At 45.1% G+C, this 18,949-nt stretch overlaps 1 protein-coding gene across 2 annotated transcripts in view; it reads left to right on the top strand.

Moving 5' to 3' along the window:
• The window catches only part of GLRA1 (glycine receptor alpha 1), a 72,559-nt gene that overhangs the window by 25,648 nt on the left and 27,962 nt on the right, over nucleotides 1–18,949 (top strand). For both annotated transcript variants that reach the window (XM_033096431.1, XM_033096430.1), the window contains exons 2-3: nucleotides 4,073–4,200; nucleotides 9,658–9,725. In XM_033096431.1, the coding sequence (XP_032952322.1) occupies nucleotides 4,073–4,200; nucleotides 9,658–9,725 (196 nt within the window). The remainder of the gene's footprint in view (nucleotides 1–4,072; nucleotides 4,201–9,657; nucleotides 9,726–18,949) is intronic.

Genomic DNA, 18,949 nt, shown 5'->3' with positions numbered 1-18,949 from the left:
GCTCGGGGTCTATAAGCAGACGGTTAAGTTCACCGGAGGGTCGTGATTCTAAATGTGCATCGGATCGGGGGCGCCGTGGTGCATATTTCCTCTACACAGATGCACAGAGCACAGGTTTACTATTGAAGGGCCTTGAACTCATTCTGTGCAAAATGTCTAAATATAGACAGATGGGTACAATGATTGTCAGGTGGAGGGGCGTGGCTATTTGGACATTAAAATGGAGCCTTTGTATTTGACAAAGAATTAGGGAAATTTCGGCTGAGGGCTGTAAGAGACAGGGGATGATTTGGGGTGGTTTACACACAATAACAGAGAATTATTATTGAACCAATTCTCTTTCAGTGCTTCTCACTCTCTCAAGGAGAAAGGCTCCATTAGGTGTTAATATGTCTCTGACACCTTTCCAACACGCTGAACTTAGGGCAGGCCTCAGGCTCAGAACACTGGCAATCCACAGCACCTAGCTAGAATCTTCAACTCTTCTCTTTTTGTTTTGTTTTCATTGTAGTCACTACTGTGGTTATTTTTATTATGGCGAGTAATACTGGTTGTTTTCACTTGTGAGTAGTGCAATACAAAGTTCCCTTTTAAAAGGGGGTCAGTTTAAGGAAAAATCTCAAGTGACTGATAGTAGAGGTGGTGTAGAAATGGCAAAAAGTGTGAAAGTGACACCCAGGAAACTACTGGTACATGACACATGGGAGAGACTGGACTACAGAGTCTCCAAATTTCAAAGAATTCTGCTGCTGTCAATCACTTGACAAAACAGAGGAGCATTTGGTAACTCACAACTATTTCTTCTCCACTTTTAAGTGTGGTAAACTTTGAGTTGTGTATATCAGGATTGCTGGGAGTCAGACACAGGTTTTGATCTTCTTGGATGTAACAGAATATAACGCGCTTCAAAAACAAACAGGAATAATAGCAACTATTGTGATTTCTACTCCTCACAAGTTACAAAAGGCTTTCCCATACAAGGTAGCGTTTGACTGAGGCAACACTTGAAAACCTGTGTTCTGATTCCTTCTCCCCTTCAACTGCTGTGTGACCTGAGGCCAGTTACTTAACCTGTTAGATTCTCCATTCTCCCGTTCAGCTCACCCCGCCAGGGCTTTTACTGCGAACGCCTTGCTGCAGACATGGGAGCTCGGGGAACCAGAGGACTCTTCAGCTGTGCAGAGGGTTCAGATATTAAATGGCACATTCTGCTAATAGCAAATAGGAAGAGGTAATTTGGGGCAAATTCATTCTCTCACTGCACCACCTAATAGGATTCAGGCTTATGAAAGAGGCCTAAAGGCCAAGAGACCACTTGTGCTCCAGTAAGCACGGGGAGGGAGTGCTGTGTTCCCAAATCTTATTATCTGGGAGGAGGGGTTGGGCAGAGAACAGGAGCTTATGAAAGCGTCGTAACTGCCACTCCTGGAGAGGTTCTAGAAGTGAATTATGGCAGCAGAAAAGTCATAAATCACCAGTTGCATGCCTGTGGTCCCCTTTCCTCACACTAGTGCCACGCAGCCGCCATGAGTCTGGGGCTGAATGGAGAAAAGGCTGGAAATGTGGTACTTACTACCTGTTGGCCATGGAAGGCATCTGGCAGGACTTCCTCACCACGTGGGGTCCATGGTGCAGCTGAAAGCTCAGTGAAAACCCAAGTCCAGACTGGTTCTGAACTGCTTCACACACACACACACAGCAAGACAAGGGCAAGACAATATATTGAATGACTGTTCTATTCAAAGAATTATCCTAAGTGTGTGTGTGTGCGTGTGTGTGTGTTTTCCTTTTTAACCTGTGCTTTTTGTGCAAAACTAGTTTGATATATGAGGTAACTAAAGTTCAGAGAGGTTAAGTAACTTCTCCAAGGTCACACAGCTAGTAAATAACTGAAATAGCATTGATTCCAAATCATCTGTTCTTTTCACTGTTTTGGCATTATTGTATTTTACATCTCACAGCACATTTCAGAAACACACACATGCAATATACACACCATATACATACACCCAAAAAGGCATTTTGCACATTCACACACTTACCCCATGTATACATATACCTCACATATACACACAAAAGTGTCCACACAGAACATCACACTTAATAGCACACTTTCCCATGAACACAGATATTCACATTTTTCACATACAAATCTGTGTAACACAATTCACTATTGATCCACAAACACCCCCATGCACACCCTAATCTCCACACACATCCACCCACCTGTACACATAACACGCACACGCATCACACCTAGAAACCTACCCACATCACAGAAACTCACAGACATCCACAGTCACACACATAAAAACAGTAAAATGCATCTGTCCTTCCTCCTGCCAATCAAAACTAGCTCTTCTGTATATACTTAAGGACCTTCAGATTACTAAGCAGGAGTGTCTAGATAATCCTGAAATATCTTCTGAATCTTCAAAGGAATACCGGATTGCTTTCAGTATTTTTTCATTCCTGGGTATAATAGTCTAATTATTTTTAAATTGTTAATCTATATATGCATATATGCATATTTACGAATATCCTACTCATCAGGATATTTGATTAATTACAGTAGCTATTATTCATGCATTCATTCATGTGCTGTGCAATTACTGAGCACCAATTATGTTTGAGACACCACGGTAGCACAGTAGGAGATTAAAAGAACAAACAAACAATAAGTAAGAACACTGTGATTCCTGGTCTTAAAACACAAACACAAGTAACTACGTTACAAGACATTTCGGCCAGAACCTGGCGAGTGAGGGGTCTGAGAGGAGAAAGGGACGAGGAGGTAAGATGGCTCGGAAGCGTCTGGTCCTAGAGAATGGGAAAAGGTTGGTGCCATCTGGGGAAGCAGTGGTCTGGAGAAGCAAGTCAGGGAAGGCAGCTGTGGTGTTCCGCTCCGGAGAGGCATCCGAGGCACAGGCAGGACATCTAGGTGGACGTGCCCTGCAGGGGAAATGAGGAAAGCGGGCTCCAGGCAGAAGCCAGCACAGAGACACAGATTTGAGGGTCTTGCATTAGAGGTGCTCCGTTACACCGCTACAACTGGTGAGAAAAGGAGCCGAGGAGACGCATGAGAGAGGTGGGCAGTGAATCCTTGGGGCACAATGTCCTCCTTGGCAACATACATATCTCTCTACATGTCCTTCCTCCAAAGTACCAGCCTCAGCACACACGACAGAGGGCACCAGCTCCCAGCTAACTCCTGGACGTAGTTTCAGGACTGGGAAAACTCAGCTGCACAAAACAAGGCAAATGATTGTCCTGCGACCCTTCACTTTCCAATCCTGACTCTTCTAGAAGTGTGCGTGCCTTTGAGAGTGTGGCAGGGGAGGGCCACTGTTAGACATCAGTAATTCACAATAATGCACTTTGTGCAGTGGGAATGGGGGGTCGGTCCCTTCCACCAGCTGTGCCTCACCTTTCCCAACTGAGCATTTCCTAAAGTGCTGCATGTGATGCTGGTCCCAGAAGTGGAGGCATCTAACCTTGTTCAAGTGTCGGAGAAGACCGCAGATAAAGATGCCTGATTAAATTTGTGTTCCCAAAGGCGTTTGACTTGGGCAACTTCTCTTTTTCTTTCTTTTCTTTTCTTTTTTTTTTTCATTAGTGACTGATTCTGAAGAGAAACTTTGGGGAAAGCCTGGACTATTATTTGATCTCTAAGATTCTTCCTGGTAGTGCTGTTCCATGGACCTACGTATGAGAGTGCAGGCACCCAAAACACAGGACTGGGCCTAGCAGGCGGTTAACCCTTCAATCTCCTCTCCCAGGGAGACAGACAGACAAGTAGGATTGCTCACATCCCCAGAGCTGCAGCCTTAAAAGAGTCAGCAGCTTCTCAGCAGACTCAGACACTTAGATGCCTGCCAGGATCCCACACTGGCTGATATTTGCGCTGGATAAACAATTTAGCCTGGGTCTTACCTCATTAAGAACACGTATTACCTATTTCTCAAGCTAAGAACACTCTAGTGGTTCCACAGGGGCTGGGCAAGGCTGGGATCTGACCACAGCATGGGAAAGGGCCATTGTTAACCCTCTGCTTTCCTCTCTCCCTTATTAGCCTTGCTGCTTCTAAGGAGGCTGAAGCTGCCCGCTCTGCGCCCAAGCCTATGTCTCCCTCGGATTTCCTGGATAAGCTAATGGGGAGAACCTCTGGATATGATGCCAGGATCAGGCCCAATTTTAAAGGTAGGGAAAAACTTTCCTTCCAGATCCCCGGGGATCAGCTTTCCTCGATTAAGAAGCAAGCATCATGGTATTGGATACAGGTGGTAAATACATGGTAGGAGTCCCATGACTCTTTCCTCTGCCCGAGGCAGACATTGTTAATCAATTCAGTCTGCTACCTGACCCAGCCCAAGCAAACAAAGCCTCAGAATCCAACCCAACAGTACCTCTGGTCACCAGGAGTCAGTATGTGAATTAAAACCTATTTGCTACGTCTAGTATAATGGACAGAGAGACAAACGTAGAATGTAAAGAAATGGGTTCCAGTTTGGGTTCAAGTACAAACTGACTCTCTGAGCATGGATAATCCTCTTCCTTTCTCTGAGCCTCAGTTTCCTCATCTCTGCAGTGATGGACATGGCTATCTCTGTGGTCTTTAAACCATGCTTCATGGAGCTACCACCATGTGCCCCAAAAGGGAGAAGCAGAGGGCACAATGGGCACGCCTACTCACTTTGTCCCCCATTTCTCCCCCAAGCAGCTCAATTTTATCTGTTTTAGATAATAGGGTTCCAACTAAAATTCATCTGCTGAACATTTCCCAGGAATTAACAAGTAATTTTAAAACTTTCTAGTCTAAATCAGAGTCACAGTTTCAAATGCTACAGGGATTAGCCAGGTAACTTAAATGAGTGAGGGGAGCCGAGAATAAGGCAATAGGAAATGGTAGAGACTATGGAGAAATAGAGATGCAGACCCCTCCAGAGCCGGCAGCCTCTCCTTAACCCCAGCCCACAGTTACCCTCCAGGAATGTGGGCCCCATGTTGCCAGATCATCCAGTATTCCAAGAAGAGCCAGAAATCAAGATTTATGCAAAATGTCCTGATTCCTAAAACATGTAAATTCAAACAAAACATGTCTGTGAGCCAGACATGCGCTGTGGGTAGCCAATTTACAAACCCTCGTCAAAGTGACCTGGGAAGTTTCTTTCAGCTCTCACAGTCCTCTGAGATCCCCATGTCTATAACAAGAGGGGACCGGTTGCCTTTGTGCATTGATGCCTTAGGAAGTTGTAACCGTGGCAAACTGCTGAGCAGAATTCTGCACATGGAGTCTTTAGGACCTCCTCGGGAGCCTGTGCACTTGGACCTTCCTCCCAGCACCCCTGCAAAAATCTTATTTCAAGGACCCTCTGCCAGCATCCTAATCAATTTTGATTCCAGATGCCCTTCCTCACTGTTCCTTTTGGCTCAAGTCCAAGACCAAACAAGGAATGTGACAGCTGGTAACAGCTTCCTAATATTTGCTCACTTTGCCCCCTGTTCTGAGTGCTCTGCAAATAGAAAACTGTCAGGGAGATGCACTGAGGTTTATGATTGGGCCCACCTCCCACCCGTTTACCTCGAGGCTCCTTTGCTCCCCTAGCACCTCGCTCCTGAGGCCACATCTTTCCAGCATCATTAGAATGTCCTTGGTCCCCTCAAGGACAGGTAAATCAGGACCAAGTTGGCTGTCATAGTCCACTAGGCCCAAACCCTTCACCAGGGTCATAATCTCAAACACCCAGAGGGACCAGGCAGGCATGGCACATGAGTGAAGCAAGATGAAGACAAGAAAACTAGAAAGCACAGGGCTAATCTAAGGACAGCCAGCCACTTCTCAGCTCCTGCAGTAAGCTGCCAGGGAAGAGGAACGCAGGCCCGGGGCAGCAGGCCTTCCAAGATAAGACTGGAGTCTGGGGTTTGGTGAAAACTTCCAAGTTGGCAGCTAAATCACATCTTTTAGAAACACCATTGGACAAATCAAACACATTCAAGAACTGACCACCAGGTTGTATCCCCTACCTGCTGGCAGATGTCAGGAATCCCAGCCCACCGCGCCCCCTGGTGGGCTCTGTCAGAACTCCATCCTGAGTGCCAGGGTCTTGCTCTCCTGAGAAAGGAGGGACTCGTCTGTTGAAGGTGCATGCCTCCAGGGTTAGTTGTCTACTGTGCACACCACTGTACTTGGCATATAAAAGGCCCTTAATAAGCCTTTCATAAATGAATGGATGAGCAGATGAACCAACAAATAAGGCTTAGAGCAGTTAAATGACTTTCCCAAGTCACGCTGTCAAGGCGGTAGGGACTTTAACCCAGCGAGCTACTCTGACTCAGCTCTCTGCCTAATGCCAGTCATGTATTTGTTTATTCGCTTATTCATTCATTTATTGACTTACTTACTTAGCAGTGGACATTTTTAAGAAATAATATTTCACCCGGAAATAATATTTCTCCCTCTCCCCACTCTGAGAACCTTATTCCAAACACTTGGGCCCCAAATCTATAGAACTAGGTCATCTCTTAGTCCTCTCCCAAAACTGCACTGTCTCTAACCCCTCTGGGCCCCTCCGAGTCCTGCTCTGAGCAGGTGCAGCTTCCTGGAACCCCACCCAGGAGCTGGGAAGCAAGGTTTCCCGACCACCCCACCCCTTGGGGTGAGGCCTGAAACACCAGTCTGAGGGGTTCTCCCACCCCTGAGCCCCACGGCCCCTTCGCACTTCCACCCAGGCACCAATAACATCCCCGAGAGCCCCCACACAAACCACAGTCTGTACTCCTGATAAGGCCCCTGTAGCCTCAACACAATAGGAAGAGGGCTGCATTATTTGTAAACTCCAGAGGGATTAATTAATGACTCAGCAGTTTTCTTCAAGAACCAGAAATTTTGCCTCCTCCTGACTCTCCTGAAGATAGGGGTCTCCAGGAACAGCAGGCTGGGTCTACAGAACACAGTGGCAATGCAAATTGTAATATGGAAGTAAAAGAACGCTCAAATTGGATTCTAGAATTCCCACTACTTACCTGATACATATGACCCAGAGTAAATCATTTGACGTATCTGGGCCTCTGTTTCTGCATTTGTAAAATGACCCAGTAAGAAAAGCCCCTTCCAGCTCTGTATTCTGTAGCCTTTCTAAGACTTTGTGTAGGTAATGGTTCCCAGGATCCAGGGCACAGCCCGATGCAAACACATACACAAAAGCAAAATTAAACTTTAATATTTAATGAAATATATACATTATCCTGCTGCCAAAAGCAGCCAGATTGTAATTTTCTCGAGGATAATTTAATTTCAGATTTATGTCAATGAATCTCACCTCCCCATGGGGTCCTTCTGGCTGGCGTCCTCTCGCACACATAAATCAGGATCTAATTTATATGGGAGTCATAGCACCACACACTTGCAGGGCTTGGGTGGGAACTCTGTGCACGTCCTTCCAGGCATGGGTAGTAACTCTTTGGGGCATCTTGATGATGTGAGGCTAGATGAAAAGAAAAACCTGGGTCTGAGTCTAAATGAGAAAAAAAAAACCTATGGGCCTTTTCCAGGTGGAAGTGACAAGGAGGCACATTTCCACTCAGTACCAGGAAAGTTTTTTAGCAGATGGAGCTATCCAACTATGGAAAGGACTGCTCAAACCAAAATGAGTTCCCCACTCCGGCAGGTGTTCAATCACTGGGCCTTGAATGGGTAGCTGGTCTCTAGCAGCGGTTCCCTAACCTGGCTGTGGAGGAAAATCACCCAGGTAGCTCACTAAAATATAGACTCTGGGCTAATCTCCAGAGATTTGGGTTCACTGTGTTTGGGGTTGGGCCGAGGGATCTGCCGTTTACTGGTTCCCCGGGCAATGCTACAGCAGAGAGCCTTGTCTGCACATCAATGAGGGAAGCAATTGATTAGGTGACCTTGAAGAAAATTTCCAACCCTGAAATCCTCTAACCTTGTCATTCCAATGGATAGCCTCCATGATGGAATTCCAAACCACTGGAGCTCAGACAGACTGCCCAGATCAAGAGCTACTGTCCGAGATGGATGGGGAAATTGCGACCCAGAATAAGGAAGGGGTATGCCTGAGGTAAAATAGCCAGTGAGAGCTGGAGTTCTGCCGAAAATGGAGGGATCCTGGTACTCCCTTGGCGAGAAAACCTAGATCCTCACAAGGTTGAGTCCCTTCCTACACACAAAGATTTCTGAAAACAAGGAAATCATGGCTGAGTGTGGGGGAAATGCTTGGGCTACTTTTCCAAGAGGGACAGAGAGGAGTTGGTAACAGGGCACGAGGATATCTGCTTCTTTCTTTCCATAATCAGAAAACTGGGGTTCGAGTCCTGGCTCTACAACTTGCCGGCGAAACAAGCCCAGGGGAGTTGCTAAAACTCTCTGTGCTCCACTCATTCAGTAAGGACAGAAACTTGACCTTGCCCAACTCAGGACGTCACAGGGACCAACAAGAAAATGGACCTGAAAAAATTCACAAATTGCACATTGCAATCTCCATGTGCAGGATTACAACCTGTTAAGTCTTCCCTACCTCCAAGGTCAGCTCAAGGTCACCACTTTCATGAAGTCTTCCCTAATACCTTGCTTTCCAGAACCTCTCTTGTACCTGGTCTCCTACTGCTTATAACACTCTTACCCATGATCTCACATTCCTGTGGATATTTTATGCCGGCCTCTTGTCAGCTCACGTGGAGGAAGTCCAGTGCTGAAAATCCTAGATTGCGCCACTGTGTGACTGAGCATGCCACTTCCTTTCTCTGAACCTCCCTCCTACAAGGGTAGCTATTAAGACTACCAGCTTTGGAATTAGATAAATCTGAACTCGAACTCTGGTTTGACCCTTTACTAGCTATGTAGCTGTGGACAAATAACCTCTCTGAGCCTCTGTTTCCTCATCTGTAAAACTGAGGTAATAACCAGATCCTTGCATGGCGTTGTTGAGAGGATGGCATGAGATCCGTGTTAGGAGCACTCTCAGCACAGCGGCAAACCCTGTAAAGCTCAGGAAACGGTTCACTGCTATAATTCATAGTATAAAATGAAGAGATTGGGCTTCCTCTTGGTGGAGGTCCCTTTAGTAATATGACTCTAAAGAGCAAGTATTCCTCCACTTCTTGCTTATCCTTTGCAGTAGGATTCAAAAAGCTTGCCTGGAAAGTATTTAACAAAGACTTATGGACTTCCCTTGAGGTGCCCTCTGGATTCCTCAGCTGGTAATTCCCATCAACGCCCTTTCAGACAATCATTCTTGGTTCATAAGTTCAAGGCAAGAAACTTACTGTTCCTTGCGATTCCCAAGATGGCCTCCAAATGTTGTAGCCGTAAACACATTTCAGCCACAAATTAGAAGGCAGCCGATGGGGTTTGGGGAAGGGATTTCAACCATATGGCAGGATGATGAATCATCCTGTGTTAATGAAAGTACATCTCGGCTCAGTCTCTGGTGCTCTGTACCTGGTGTTCACTTGGGGACAGGGAATCTGGCACAGTGATATGTCTGGGAGTCCCAGCTGCTCGGGGGTTGGGTGGAGGGCAAGCAAGGGGCTCCTCACCGAGGGGGGTCCACCCCTGAAGTCAGTGTTCCAGGGATGGGTCCTATCCTGTGGGTTTCTCTATGGTCATGGAACTAAGCAGGGATCTCTCTTGATTGGCAGGCCCTCCGGTGAATGTGAGCTGCAACATTTTCATCAACAGCTTTGGTTCCATTGCTGAGACAACTATGGTGAGTGAGTCAAAACGCAAGCTGCTCTTTTGTGCTGGGGATATCTCTCTCCCTGAAACACTTACCCTCTTCATTGGTCTTCCCCAAGGAGGTGGGGAATCTGGTGTGTTTTCAGGTCTCCAGTGGTATACCAGGAGACTTGGACATTTTTACTATCTTACTCAATGTTTTGTTTTGTTTTTGTTTTTTGTGGGGTTTTTTTAAGTTTATTGGGGTGACAATTGTTAGTAAAATAACATAGATTTCAGGTGTACAATTCTGTATTACATCATCTATAAATCCCATTGTGTGTTCACTATCTTACTCAATGTTTTGAGTGAGGATATACATCTAAAAATGGTCAAAGAGCCAGCAGGGCTAGCACATGCCAAACACCCAAGATTATAAAAACAAAATTATATCAATGGGCTAAAGTGTTAGATTAAAAGAAAATGTAAAGACCTGCTTGTAAGTTTCAAATTCAACTGTGGCATAGCAGAAGACTGGTTATAGAAGCTGCGATTGGTGTATTGGGTTGATTCTACTCTACTCTCTACTTTTGTATGTATTTTAAAATTCCCATTGTAAAAAGTTTAAAATCAGCCAATTACACAAGGAAAGAAGACCAGAAGGAAAAATACTAAAAGGTTAATAGCAATTATCCCTGTATCATAGACTTACAGATAATATTATTTTCTTCTTTCAGTATTTCTATATTTTTCAAACTTCTACAAAGAGTAAATATTACATTAGTAATTATAAATGAATGCAATGATACTTATAAAATGTTTTTCTCAATCTTTGAAAAAAATCAATTGTACTTGTCTTGAAGGGCATGATCTAGCTTGTGAGAAAATAATTAAGGCCACCTCAAGTCATTCTTTATGAGTAGAGTGAGAAGTAGCTGGCCAGTCACCAAGTCCTGTAGATGTTACTGCCCGGAAGTCCTCTAACCCAGCCATTTCTGGACATCCACCTGTCCCTAGTCTAGTCCAGGCTTCCATCATGGCTCGATCACATTACTGCAAAGCGATCACATTACTGCAAAGCGTTCTCGACTTGCATCTTGCCACCCCCTGCAATCCATTCTTTCTCAAATAGGGGTCTTTCTCAAATTCAAACTAATTACACTGCCCTCTGCTTTCACACCTCCCCCGAAACTCCCCCTCACCTTCAGCATTAAGCCCAAGTTCCTCTGCAAAGCAGAGAAGGCCCTCTGTGATTCTGCCCTGCTTCGTCTCCCCTCTCTCTCACTTCCCACTTGGGATAAACGGAATCACTTAGAGTTCTCCACACAGGTGGTTCTCTCTCTCTCTCTCTCTCTCTCTCTCTCTCTCTCTGGTTGACAGCTTCTCTTGCCGCTGTTGAGGCCTCTGCCCAGAGCGCCCACTCCAGCTCCCTTCCCCTTGCCATCTCCTATTCTCCTTTAAGTCTCTGCTTACAATTACCTCCACAGGAAGCCTTCACACTCTAACACATGAGCATGTGTGTGTGTGTGAGTTCACATGTGTTCTTGACCCAACGCTAAGATGTCTCCCTTCTGCCAGTTCTCATGACATGTTTTACAGTTTCCATAATAGCACTTACCACTTACACTCAACACCACCACAGTCTGCTTATTCGTCCCTCTTCTCACCATGTAAGTGCTCTGTGGTCCAGAATCTTGTCTCATTTTCTGTGGGAACATCAGCAGCCAGCAGTGATTTAATAATAGGTACTCAATAATTTTTTAAATAAATAAACTAAATCAGATATATTATTTGTCAGTGAAAACCATTATTTGGTCCTAAACATTAGATCTAACCTTGCAGTCCCAGACTGGCAAAAATCACGGTGCTCTGCAGGTCATGGGGCAAACAGTTCAAAATCTGTCCTTTTGCGAAGAGACCAGTCTTGATTTGGCCAAGGAGACCCTGTCCGCATCCAAAGGACAACCGAGCAAAGTCCCCAAAACTAAAAGGCCCCTTATCTCCAAACAAAAATGATCCCACCTGTCCACTGGGAACAAACAGGGCTGCTTTTCACTGGGTATCCAGCTCAAAAAGCCAAGTTTTTCCACACTGAAGGGATGTCTTGGAAGAGCTCCTAATGAGCCCCTCTGCTTTTCTTCTCCCTCCAAAACCAGAGGTGCACCAACATTTGCATTACTCATGGTCTTTTTGTGGTGAGTGCTGACATCTTGGCTCTTCTTCAGGAATGGTAAATATTAACAGTTCTCCACCCTAGCGCGGGCGGGACCAGCCGCTATGTAAAGACCTCGGTTACTTGAGGACAGGTGTACACATCTGCACTCCGCCACCACTCCCACTTGTTTCCCTATAGTGACCACACAGACCTATTTCCTCGCTACAGATTTCGGAAAGCGTGGCCGTTTGCCCTGACTTTGTGTGGTGGTTCAGAGCTTACGCTCTGGAGTCACATAGACCTGGGTGGGCTCCCTCACTGCAGGTGAGGAGCTGATTTGCCTCATGTCTTTAAGCCTCAGTTTCCTCATCTGTAAAATCCCAGTGGTAATGAAGGTGCTCACGTCATCGAGTTACTGTGGGGGGTACGTGCAGGAAAGTGCGAATAACAGTAAATGCTCTAAATGTTTTGACGATGACAATGATGACGATGGACACTCTGGACACTGAAGCCTCAAGCTATCACCGATCAGCTGTGTGATCCTGAGCAAGGCTTCTCTGAGCCTTAGCTTCCCCTCCCCCATGTCTCCTGTCTACCATTCCAGACTCCACTCCCACTGCACTTGGCTTCCTGCAGAGACAAGTAGGACACCGTTTTCCCTGCTCAGACAAAATCTGAGGCTCATCTCTGTGACCTGGGCAGGGTGGCCTGTCTAAGTCAGCTTCCTCCTCTATAAAATGGGGCACCAGTAGCATCCACCAGGTGACTTGTTGGGAGGACTGGGAAGTAAAGCCTCGGAAGCACTAAGCACAGTGCCTGCCACGAAGCACACACACTGTGGATATCAGCGTTGTTATTAAATGCCACTTACAATTGTCAACACATTTCACACTCACGCTCTCATTCGATTCCTTCCCCCAACTCTTGGTCTTAACAACCATTCTGTAAAGTAGACATGGCAAACACTACATTCCCCACTGCACAGCTGCGGAAAGGGAGATTTGAAGACGTGACAGAGCTAGTTAGTGACTGACCCAATGGTCATAATCCATAGACAAGTGTTTGCTCTGCATTACGCTGCTCTAACACCGAAGAGCACAGACTTGGGAAACTGGGGGATCACAGACCCACAACGCACACTGACAAACAACCTAAGTTCTGTCAGAAGCAGAAACCCAATCTCCGATAATGCCAGGCTCAGCACACCTCAGGGTAAACTAGCAAATCGTGATAATGGAGATCACCAACAAGTGGAGCCCAGAGGAGACGGCTTCCAGGAGAGACACAAATACTCTTTAGATGGGAAAGAAAGGCTCGGCAATGATATGCTTCCTTGGAAGTGGTCCACAGGTGACACAGGTTTCTTGCTTATTAAACTTAGTCCAAAGTAGGAGTTGCCATGCTCTAGCTTGCACATTCTATAGTGCTGGGAGTCTTTTTTCCACTGCATTCTTTATTATCTACATGGGTTTAATTTGTTTTGCAGATGATTTGGGGGGGTAGGGAGGACTTAAAATCTCAGAGCTAGAAAAACAGTTAAGAAATGGTCTAAACCAGTTCTCCCTTTTACAGAAAGGGCATCTGATGGCTAGAGTGGTGTCATCACTTGAGCAAGGTCACACAGCATGGAATGCGTGCCCTTTGCAGTAGCCAAAGCTTCCCCTCCCTTCAGCTTTTTTCTCCCCTAGCTCCCACCAATCCAAGCATTTGGACCGCTTTGGAATATAATAGCAACAACCACACATTAAACGGTGCTGCATGTCAGGCAGTATGCAAAGTACTTCTGCATATGTCATCTCATTTAGACCTCTCAACAACCCCCAGGAGACAGGAAATGTTATCCCCATTTTACAGATAAGGAAACTGAGAATCAGAAAGGTTAGATCACTTACAGAAAGGCACACAGCTAATGAGTGGCAGAGTAGGATTTGAATTCAGATCTACCTCACCCCAAAGCCCACATTCTGCTGAGCCAAATATAAATGTTGAATTCCTGGATGTTTGGGATTACCCAGCTCCTCTTGTTTCCTTTGCTCATAGGGAGTCACAGCTGAAAGGTAAGTTCATTGAACAGACATGCCCCAAACCCCAGACTTCCGTCCCAGGGCTATGTCTCTCCAACCACGGGAAGAACTGGTTGTGCACCCTCAGGCCACGGTAATACGGACATGGTCCCAGTGTCAGAAACTTCCCAGGCTGTACTTCAGGAACAGCAGGAGTGCAGAGCAGCTCTGTGAACAGCTGGAGCCGCTCAGCCTGACTGTCTGTTTCCCAGGGCCTGGTTTTATTCACCAGAGCTAACAGACCTGACAGCAGAGAGAGGCAGCCAGCAAAGCAACAGGGGTCTCTCCCCATTCCGGACGAGGGGAGGGCTGAGCTGCCTGTCCTTCCTCTGACCTTTCCGGGGACTCTCTTTGAGTCTAGGCAGCAAGACGAAGGTAGAAGTTGGAACAGGAATGAATGAGGGAGACGCGGGAAGGGGCTCCTGATCTAGAGCAGCCCGTCTACAATCCACAAGAGAAAGATGTGGAGCTAGAACCTACAGGGAACCACCCAGCTTGTCTGGAAGCACGTGCTTGTGTGTGTGCGTGAGAGTACACTGCGGCATCTATATGTCTGTGGAGTATGTATGCACGTGTGTGTTAGTGCAATGTACACACAGGCGTGTGTGTGTGTGTGTGTGTGTATGCGAGTTTGAATATATTTGGTCATGTAACCTCAAAGAGAAATGTGTATGACCACGTATCGGTATGAATGTAAGTATGTGTGTTTCTGCGGTTATAAATGTACATGTGAATATGCAGAAGTGTGGATGTGTACGTATCTGTGTGTATGCATATATACTATGTAAGAATATGCAGAAGCGTTAAAGAGAGAATGTAGGTGAAGTGCAATGTTTTCATTTATGTAACGGTGTGTGGATATTTGTGAATATATCAGAGCATATTTAAGTATGCATCAGCATGAGTCAGCATATTTATATGTGTGTTATACATGTGCATGTGGATGTATATACATGCAAATACATGTGAGTAAGTGAAAGAGTACTGAAATATGAATCATGTATGAGTGTATGTCTACACATGTGTGCAGGTGTACATGGGAGTGTGCACGCGTGGGGGCATATATACAGCATGAATTCATGTGGAATTACAGGTAAACAAACGAGAGAGTGTGTGTGCATGTGTGTGCACACACATGTGTGTGTATTGACGTCCTCTGTGCACGAATCCCAGTATTTCCATTATTAGGTCATAAGCTCCAGCCTCTCTTACCAAGGGTCAGGCTAGCCTAGCATAGGACAGGCACACTGGCAGGACCCCTGTGGGTCAGTGACAGCCTAACCACAGCACGCTTACGGACAGTAACACGCCGGCACTGTTTTTCAGTATATTAGTAATAGATGAAAACAAGCTTTTGTAAGAAGTCCATTGAGAAAGAAAGCAGAGAGAGAGAAATAGGAACGCAGACACACGTCCTCGTGTACGTCCCACTCGTCTCCTCTCCTTGCGTGTACAAACATTTTTGTACCTACACACATCTTTGTAAAAATAGGATTGTGCGGTACAATTTGCTTTCTTCACTTCCACCATGTCCTGGAATCTCTCCATATCACTACGTAGTGGTCTGCCTCACTCCTAACTCCGCACACCACCAAAGGCAGAAAAATAAGTATTCGGCTGGTACAAAAGTAATTGCAGTTTAAAAGGTTAAAAATAATTGCAAAAGCTGAAATGACTTTTGCAGAAACCTAATAGTTTATTATCGTTACATTTGATATGTGACTAAATGATTTTAATCTATGTTTCCAGACTTTATGGCCTGCCTAGAAAATTCCATTGTCTGGACAGCATTTCTTGGTATTCAATCAATAACCCATATATATTTTACTATAATATAAGACCCGGTCTTATATTAATTTTTTGCTCCAAAAGACGCATTAGATATGATTGTCCGGCTAGGTCTTATTTTCAGGGAAACACAGTAGCCCTTTAGTCTTATGCAGATTTTCACTATTACAAACAATGCCATAATGAATATTCTTGTACATAACTCTTTGTGCATTTCCTTAGGATATATTCCAGAAGTGGAATTACTTTACCAAAAAAAAATGCACTTTTTTATTATTTTGACATATATTATTGCCCAACTCACTTCCAAAGAAGCTTCAATAATTTACTGTCCTCACAACAGTGTTCATTTCTCTTTATCCTTGCCAACCCAGGGTATTATCAAGGTTTTTTATTTTACCAGGTGACATTTTTTTAATGGTTCTTCATTGTCATTTAAAATTTTCACTCCAGATTCCTAGTGAATTTGAGCATCTTTGCATATGTTTAATGGGCATTTTGAATAATATTATAGGTTCTTTTGTTTTTACATGTACCTCCTGAATCCATCTGGTCGAGTTTAGTTCTCTGTAAAGAATTTGGTGGTGGCTTAATTCTACTTTTCTCTGATTAGATAGTAATTTTTCCAACATCATTCTTAAGTAGCTATTATTTCTCCACCAATTTGAAATGCTATCTTTTTCATAAACTAAAGCTCCATACGTACTTAGTCTGGTTCTAGTCTCAGTTTACTGTCCCATTGCTGTTTGTTTCTGCACCAATACCCCACTATTTTCATTACTATGGCTTATCATTATGTTTCTATGACAGGTAAAGAAAGTCTTCTGTTGTTCTTCTTTTACAAGGTTTTCTTGACCTTTCCAGCCCTTTCTCTTCCACGTAAACTTTAGAATCAGCTTGTGGAGGCCTATAAAAATTGCCTCAGATTTTACAAATTGAGTTTATAGATTAATTTGGGAAGAAGTGACACCTTTACGATATTTGATAAACATGGTGTGTCTCTCTATTTATATAGGTATCCCTTTATGCTTCTCAGTAAAGTTTTAGAGTTTGTTTGTTTGTTTGTTTCTTAACATGTACAACTCACACATTTGTTAGGTTTGTTCCTTGCTATTTTGTGGAGTTGGTTGCTACGGAGGATGAGATCCGTTTTTGTGGTTGCTTTTTCCATCACACTTTCAGTCTTTCTTCACAGCTAATGCTAGGTCACTTCTTATATGTTTGGGTTGTGGGGATCCAAGAGAAAGTCCATTAAATGTCATCCAGTCGGATATGGCTCAACACTCCAAAAAACCTTGGTAAACTGAAGACAAAGAGAAGACCAAAAAGAGAGCTCTCAGAAATGCCATTAGAGTGCTACCGGCAGAAAACAGATTTATAGGCAGTGTTGGTATTGTCTGCTGGATGGCTTTCTCCCAACACACCACCAAGAGAGCCATCACCATGACGTGACATGAATTTATGACAGCCCAGCACTGGCGTTCCATCAGATCCGATTCAGGAAGGCTGACTCATGACAATCAAACCCACAAAAGACTGAAGTGGGTAAATAAGACTGCCAAGTTATTTTAACTTACAGTGGATCTTTCTGTTCTAATAAGAGGAACGCTCTCGTCCTCCATGAAAGCACTCCCTTGCTACTCTCTGAAGAGCAGGGAAGCCAATCAAAATTTGCTTTTGACATACCTGGAAAATTCAGACAATCTTGTGGGAAATGTCACCCAGGCCAGGAGAGAGGTCTAAGAAACTATTCTTGCCTCACCACATAGAAACCCTCTTTCCAGCGACAAAAAAGCTGGGGTTCCCCCAGACAGAGTGCCCTGATGCCCCGGATGATGCTAGATTACCAATCGCCAAATTCCTGCTCCTCAAACTGCCCTTTCTTGTCCTACTGAATGAAAGTCTCCCACATTCATAAATAGTTCTCCAAACAAGACGCAAGACGACGGATAAATTAGGGTTCTACTTACTAAATGACAAGCATGTGCCCGTCCTAAGTCACTGAGATCGCACGTGGGTCATTGTGACGGATCCTGGGCCTTGCCCAACTCCTCCACTGCATATTCATCTCTGCTCATAGTTTACCTCTCAAAGAGCAAGCTTACATTCCACGTGTCCAAGTTTGTTAGTGTCTCACTATTGTGCCCTGGACAGCGAGCACTGTCCTCTTTCCTCTTCCCAGGTTAACATCCACCCTTCAGTTTGCACCCTTCGGCGACCAGTGATGAATCCACCTCACTATGAAATATACCAGTCGAAAGTTCTTCACCTGATACTGACCGTAACGATACGTAGGAGCCAACCTGTCACACAGACCAGTGGGCGTGCCAAGATACTATGTTTACTACATCTCTTTAATCCACCCATCGAGGAACATGGACTTAAAAAAAAAAAAAGTGGAAATAGAGAGGCAGTATGCAATCATCAAAAGGATGTAAAATTTGGAGCCAGACAGTCCTGGATTCGTACCCTGGCTCTAGCACCTACTAGCTATGGAACTTTGAGCAAGGCATTTAACCTCTGTCTAACCTCTCTGAATTTCAGTTTCCTGCCCTATAAAATGAGTGGAATAATACCCAGTGTGCTGGCCTGATGAAAGGCTTATAGGTACAGTGCATATAAAGTTCTAGCAAGTGTTAGACATCCAATAAAAGTAGCTGCTATTAGCATGTTTATGTAATTATTAAACTCATGCTGGGCTTTAGTGATCCCCTAGAGACAAACAGAGACACTCAGCTCCACTGGTCCAAACCACCTACAGTTCTTTCCAACACATGCAGCTCTGCTTGTGTGAGATCCAAAGGAGAATGCACCAGGCAGGGTGGTGGCTTAGGAGAGGTTCGAGGCACAGCGCAGGCATCTAGAGCCAAGGAGGCAGTGAGTCCAGATCAGGGGAGCCTACCAGCCCTGGACTCGAGTGTAGAGCAGAAAAAGGGTCAAACCTGAAGGTCAAAGCAAGAATGAGGGAGGAGCACTCGTGGACTGCGGGACCCGGGACACAGGCCTTGTGGCCTTTGCCCTTTAATACTTCCTGCTCATTGTGGGTCTAGAAAAACCCACAGGTACATAACAGCAGCCAGAGGCGGTATCCCATGGCATGGAGGTGTCATGAAACTGTTGTGCTCAGTGCAATTCTGGGATATCCTGGGGAGTGTAGTCTAGTGGTTAAGTGCTTGGGCTCTGGCAGTGGGTTCAAATCCCAGTTTTGCCCCTTACCAGCGGTGTGAGGTCAAGAACAGTTCTTTAACCTCTGTGGGCCTTGATTTGCCT

This window comes from Rhinolophus ferrumequinum, chromosome 24, assembly GCF_004115265.2.
Source record: "Rhinolophus ferrumequinum isolate MPI-CBG mRhiFer1 chromosome 24, mRhiFer1_v1.p, whole genome shotgun sequence".
In the NCBI taxonomy this organism is placed as follows: Eukaryota; Metazoa; Chordata; class Mammalia; order Chiroptera; family Rhinolophidae; genus Rhinolophus; species Rhinolophus ferrumequinum.
This window is presented reverse-complemented; position numbering and strand designations above follow the sequence as displayed.